General features: G+C 42.7%; 3 protein-coding genes across 3 annotated transcripts in view; all 3 read left to right on the top strand.

Moving 5' to 3' along the window:
• LOC111647312 (uncharacterized) overlaps positions 1–6700 on the top strand; it is a 72467-nt gene that overhangs the window by 49737 nt on the left and 16030 nt on the right. The window lies entirely within an intron of this gene.
• On the top strand, positions 62–1246 carry LOC147817230 (uncharacterized). The gene has a single exon (XM_087171325.1). The coding sequence runs from the start codon at positions 500–502 to the stop codon at positions 1244–1246; it is 747 nt and encodes a 248-aa protein (XP_087027451.1). The 5' UTR covers positions 62–499.
• LOC111647309 (uncharacterized) lies at positions 4249–6698 on the top strand (the record flags this gene model as incomplete). Its single annotated transcript, XM_023396929.2, has 3 exons — positions 4249–5228; positions 5836–6071; positions 6265–6698. Coding segments are annotated over exons 1-3 (801 nt in total), but the record flags the coding sequence as incomplete, so codon positions are not given.

Below are 6700 nucleotides of genomic sequence, written 5' to 3'. Positions count from 1 at the left end.
ACACACACACACACACACACACACACACACACACACACACACACACACACACACACGGCAGACAGCCACCATGCCAGACTCTGGTCACACACTTCATCATTCATCGACAGTCGGGAATCGAACCACCAACCCTGCAGTTAATGGATGACAGGTGGGATGAGGCTGCAGTGATGTCACAGTGTACTCCAGGACACCGTGACATCACTGCTGGGCGTGGTCACAGGTGCAGTGGAGATAAAAACACTGATGAGGGGCTGTGACCTCTGACCTCTGAGAGCAGCCTCAGGTCTTTAAAACACATTTTAAACCTGTTGTTCACTCAGACTTTTATTTTGAAGGTTTAATTTCTGATAATCTATCAATCGAATATCAACTTTAAGAAAAGTGACGTCAGCTGAAACAGATTCACATCACTTTTTCACAGCTCATTGATTATTGGCTGCAGATTTTCTGGCGATCGACTAATTGATCAATTGTTTATTTTGGCTGAAGTGTTGTCATGGATACGAAACAGAATCATATCAAACTCTTCCTCTCTGCAGGTCTCGGGAGGAAGGAGTCTCTCCCCTCTCAGCCAGCAGCTTTGGGCTCAACAGGACCAGAGTCAAGCTGTAAACCTGACCGGGACCGGGACCGGGACCAGGACCAGGACCCCGAGCTTTGCACAGAGATAGAAACAGAAAGCAAACCTGAACCTGATCTGGAACCAGGTAAAGACCCAGAGACAGAGACGGTCTGTGAGGACACTGATACTACAGAGACCTGCCGATGTGGGGAGACGGAGGGGGAGACAGCAGAGACAGATGGAGGAGAGGAGGGAGGAGAGAAGGAGGAGGGTGTGAATGAAGGGGAGAAAGTGGAGGAGGAAGAGGAGACTGGTGAAGGAGTGAGGGAGGAGGAGGAGGATGGAACTAAGGGGGAGGAAGGAGGGGAAGTGGGTGAAGAAAAGGAGACTGGTGAAGGAGTGAGGGAGGAGGAGAACGTGGAGGAGGAAGAGGAGACTGATGAAGGAGTGAGGGAGGAGGAGGATGGAACAGAGGGGGAGGAAGGAGGGAAAGTGGGGGAGGAGGCAGGAGGTAGTGGTGAAGAGGAGGAAAGGAAGGAGGATGTACAGAGGGAGGAGGAGGGAGGAGGAGAAGAGGAGGGAGGAGGAGAAGAGGATGCAGGTGAAGGAAAGGAGGAAGAGAAGGAGGAAGAGAAAGATGGAGGAGGGGGTGAAGGAGGGGAGGAGGGGGAGGCAGAATGATGTCCTCATCTGGCATCTATCTGGACTTTGTCGCGACTCGCCGCGCTCAAGTCGAGCCGCTTACCACAGAAGAAGAAGAAGAGGAGGAGGGAGGGACAGGAAGTGGCGGCAGGCTGACGTGATTGGCTGGGGAGGCTCGGGGAGTCGTAGGAGTCGCCTCAGGGTTGCCGTTCTGGAGGTGGGAGGGGGCCAGTGGGCGATTGAGGTGTGCTGGACCAATCAGATCTCTGGTGGTCTCTGAGGTTCAGTGTGGACACATCTGAAGGAGTTTCATTGGCTCTGATGATCAGGACCCGTATTCAGACATCTTACAGATAAAAGTTTCTCACAACTTAAAATAATGAGCGTCAGTCCAAACTTTATGATTCATTAATTATGACAAGATGTCACACTGATGGGTGATATGTAATATTTGCTCTGACTGGATAAACAGGATGTGACCTGGAGTGGAGGAGGAGCAGGTTCTGGTTTATTTACTGCAGGATGGTCACGTGTGTTTTCATCATGACGTCAGACATTAGAACTGAGTTGCTCTCTTAGTTCAGGAGTTTTCACTTTTCCTCAGTGAAGTTTGTCTCAGCAGCTGTGAAGAGGATTTAGGAGAAAGCTTAGTCAGAAACTTTTAGTGCGACTCTTAGTGGTCAGATGAAACAAGTAGTGAATATGGACCTGGATCATCACTGACAGACTCAGTCAGAGAGCTGGTGGAGACCAAACCCAGAGCTCAGAGAGGGAACACTGGACTGAGACTCTCCAGCTGCAGCTGCACATCAGTGTGTAACATTGATTATTAACAGCGAGTCTGAGCAGGAAGTGAAGCTTTAATTACAGAGAACTCCAGGTGGAGAGTTTGTCTGATGAACAAAGAGCCATGAAACTCTCTCAGAAATCCTCCTATCAACTTTAAATATAATCAACAGGAAGAAGACTCAAAGGTTTCAGAATAAAATAACTGTAAAAAATATTATTTATTACAGAAATAATCACTTTTGACATTATTTAACTATCATGTCTCCATATTGATCTGTGTGACATCATAAAGGGGTGGGTCCATCGTATTGTTATTGGTGCCTTTCATTTTAGCCACAGCTCCTGATTGGTGGAGAGAGTTTAAATCAATAAATCATTGTTCCAGATGTGAGTGAAGCTGTTTATCTGCTGTACCTGGGGTTAGAATGAGTCAGATATCAAACATTACTCAGTGTTTATGTACAGACTGTATGTACATTGTTTTATAGAGGTAAAGAATCTAAAGTCTGCTTTGTTACTTTGGTGTAAAATTTTAAATGAATCTGTACAAACATAGATTTTAATGTTTAAATTAATGTATTTATAGTTTCTAGTTCACAGATGGATTCAGATGAGACAAACCTGATCACCTCCTGAACCTCTTTCTCCTAAAATGCCTTTTTCTAAAACTGTTTTTCCTGTGTGCCCATGGGCACTCTGGGAAATGTAGTGTTTTAACATGCAGTGGCAGGTGTGGGCTGAATTTAAACGTGATGCGTTCGTCGTCCTCATGTCAAGTCCACACAGGGACTAAACGATCAGACTGAAGTGTTTCCATGGAGATAAACTGAAGTTCTGATAGTCTTGTCCTGTTTTATAAATGTACTGTTTATGTTGCTGTTGATGAAGCAATAAATAAAACATCTTGATGATTTCTTCTTTTTATATGTCATTAGTTTTATTTTCATTTGGACTCACCTGCTGCTGCGTTCAGGTACCTCCCTCATTTAAACCTCCTCACTTACCTTCCACCTCCACTGAATAATTATTTCATTTTATTTAAATCAAATATGTAGAAGATGACTAAAGCAGTTACCTCCCCCTCTGTCATTAAATAAACCTGCTCATTGGATGAAGGTGACAAAATGTGTAAATGTGCACAAAGCTTTGACATGGTGTCATGTTTTACATGTTATATGGGACATACATGAACAATATATTGAGGTAATTTGCTGACATTCAGAGGGGCCTGATTCTGACTGTATCTTTATCAGTGACAAGTGATCCCTTAAAGCTTTCAGAGGTGCTCAGACTCCACATGTGTAAATGGGTTAAGAATATGTAAAGTTTTACCATGACCTTTATTGACTTGGTTTGTTCCTTCTGTTTATTTTTGAGGAGTTGAGATGCTCCTTTACACCAGGAGGTGGCAGCATAGTCAAACTGACCCTGAACCAGAGCTCCCTCCAGCTTCAACTGTAAACATGGTCGGCCTGTTCAAGTTTATATGGAGTATTAAAGCCACATTGAGGAAAAAAAATCTGAAATTGCTAGAATAAAGTAATAATTTTGAGAATAAAATAATATTTCAAGAATAAAGTCATAATTTTATCAGAAAAAGGTCATAATTTTACAGTCATAATATTATGGGAATAAAGTTGGAATTTTAGGTTCTGTGTTTTGAAGGGAAATATCTGAAGCTTCAAAATGAAGAATATGGAGCATCCTGTGAAGTTCTACTTTAGCAGAGGTTTCACTAATAAGGAGAAACTTCACCTTTTGACTCATCATCATCATCATCAGGAGATGGAAAAGATTGTGAAGAAACTGAGTCTATTCTATTGTTCTGTCCTTTCACCCATTTGATTGGTTTCCTAAAAAAATATGTTTTTTTTCCCTCAAAAATTTAAAATTTTAATTCCTCTAACAATACCACTTTATTCTTGGAATATTATAACTTCTTTCTTGTAAAATTATGATTTTTCTTTCTTGTAAAATGACTTTATTCTCGTAAAATTACGACTTCATTCTCGTAATGTTATGACTTTTTTCTTGAAATATTATGATTTTATTCTCAAGATTACGACATTATTCTTGTAAGATTACGACTTTGTTCTCGAAAATTTCAGATTTCTCTTTTTTCCGCCTGTTCGTCAATGTGGCCGTAATACGACGCTTTTATTGTGAAGGCAGATGAAGGACCGGAAGTCTGACCGTTGAAAATGGCGGACCCTTGGTGACGCAGTGTAAGATTTACACTATTATTGTTATTTTTTTCTCTGTCAGTGGCTGTAGTTTAGTCTCCAGTTGGACTGTAGTCTGTGAGCAATCTGTTTAACTTCGTGTCTGAACACAGACCTGAAGTTTACCGGAAAATAAATGTTTTTAGTAAATTTAAGTCGTTGTTATATCCAGGTCGCTAGCTAACCGAGCGCGAACTGTCCGAAAACTTATCATCCCCACAGTTTCAGTTGGAAGTGATTATATAAAGTTGGGAACGATTTTAAACGTCGATTATCAAAACTCGTATCTGTTACATAAAAGGAGGAGGTGTCGCATAGATGTTAATGCCATCGATTCGTCGAAACAGGACGAAGCGAACAGCGGAGGCGAACCTGTTCTGTTCGTTGAGCGTGAACAGAGGCGAAGTCGCGTCTGCTCAAGCAGTTAAAGTATAAACCGAAGAGAACAGTTGTTTTATCCCGAGTTTTCTGGGACTGTAGCTACAAGGATACTAGCAGGAAAAGGCAATATGGAATTACAGGTTTAAACACGGGTTTAAATAAGAGAAGAAGAGGCGGCAAACGGGGAGAAAAGGTGAAAGTGAAAGTATAACGTCAGCCCAGCCTCCATTTTAAAGTCGACAGTTGAAGGAGGAAACAATTGATTTATCTGCTGATTTTTCTCTTTAGTTCTACTTCATTTTAGAAAAATAACCAACAGTTTCTGTGCTCTCACAGCTACATGTGACGTTTACCTGAAGTCGGACCAGTTTAAACCACAGTCAAAGTTTGTCTTTATAGAAAATACACGTGGTTTTAATGATACAAATGTAGAATAAACATGAATTTACAGGTGTGTCTGCAGTGATGCAGGTTTGCTTCTGACAGTGATCTGTGAAGATGACGAGTGGTCTGAAGGAAGAGGAGGACGGAGCAGAGTCTCCAGTCCCCAGCTGTTGGTCTATGAAGAGTGACCAGTCCAAAGAATTTCCTCTGTTCTTCAGCAATGAACCTGGACGCTCAGACACACAGTAAGAGACTGTTTCTACTGTAAACTGAGCTGAAGATGACTCAGTGTCGAAATGTATTTCACCATTAGCAGTAGTAGGTGTCCTGGGTGGATCTCTACTGAGGATTTGTGGCCCCTTTTTTACTCCTTGCTGGACACAGTCAGGACCAGAGGCATTATTTTTTCAGGTTGTCCATCTGTCACGTTCTGGTCAAAGCGATATCTCTGGACGGCCTTGAATGAACCAGATGTTCACTCAGACTTAAACATGATCTGATCAGTATTTGATGGTCAAAGATCAAAGATCAAAGGTCACACACTAATTAAGACACAGTTCAACACAAATGTCTCATAGGTTAAAAGGATGTAGTGGTGACATTTTAAATCCAAAAGATCGAAGGTCAACTTCACTCTGACATCATAATGTTCTGCAAAAACACCTCTGGAAGTTATTCAATGCTGTAACTCATGAACAGAAGGAGGGGCTGTGACCATATCTCACGTGTGGACAGAGACTGAACTAGTGATACTAATGATGTGTGATGATTGTATTGATCTTCTGTGCCACTGGGTTGAACATGTGTGTGTGAAGCAGCCATGAAAAAACAAGTCTTTTCATGTGTCCACAGAGGGAGGAAGAGGAGTGATGTGTCTGTGGAGCAGCAGCTGTCCAGCTGTGCTCTGTGTCAGGACGTCCTGAAGGATCCAGTCTCTACCAGCTGTGGACACTGGTTCTGCAGACAGTGCATCACCTCATACTGGGACCAGTCTGGTTCATCAGGAGACTCCTCCTGTCCCCAGTTTGGACAAAGACCCAGAACAAGACCTGGACTGCAGACAGCCAGTCAGACCAGCACTGAACAAAGTGAGACTGAACATCTGTATGATGATGTCATCATTTCTGAAACCAGGACTTGTTGTTGCCATGCAACATGACCATTTAAATGTCTGTTCTGTCATGTAATCTAAAACCATTTCCATTATGTTTGTTTTTCTTATTGATTATGTCGGTAATAATTACTAATTATTACCATTAATTATTCTTTTTTCTGTGACAGTGGACGTTGTTCTGCAGGAGGTTTTAGATCAACATAAGATCAGTCTGAGGAGCAGATGTGAACATGTGACTGAAGGAACTGATGGAACAGGAAGTGGAACACTCCTCAACAGGATCTACACTGAGCTCCACATCACAGAGGGACAGAGTGAACAGGTTAATACCCAACATGAGGTGAGGCAACTGGAGACAACTTCCAAGATGGAGACCCTCCATGACGCTCCAATCAGGTGCCACGACATCTTTAAAGCCTTACCTGACCAGCAGAGAGAAGACGTCTCTAAAGTCTCACCTGACCAGCAGAGACCCATCAGAGTGGTTCTGACCAACGGCGTCGCTGGCGTTGGAAAAACCTTCTCAGTGCAGAAGTTCTCTCTGGACTGGGCAGAGGGCTTGGAGAACCAAGATGTCAGTCTGCTGGTTCTGCTTTCGTTCAG

Source organism: Seriola lalandi, unplaced genomic scaffold (assembly GCF_002814215.2).
Source record: "Seriola lalandi dorsalis isolate HSWRI2012SDOR001 ecotype SW California unplaced genomic scaffold, Sedor1 jcf7180002054984, whole genome shotgun sequence".
Taxonomy (NCBI): domain Eukaryota; kingdom Metazoa; phylum Chordata; class Actinopteri; order Carangiformes; family Carangidae; genus Seriola; species Seriola lalandi.
The sequence above is the reverse complement of the archived record's forward strand: the minus strand, read 5'-3'. Positions and strand labels throughout refer to the sequence as shown.

Bases quoted from the DNA above. Each gene is read 5' to 3' on its own strand.
- LOC147817230 (XM_087171325.1), top strand. From the start codon at position 500: ATGGATACGAAACAGAATCATATCAAACTCTTCCTCTCTGCAGGTCTC.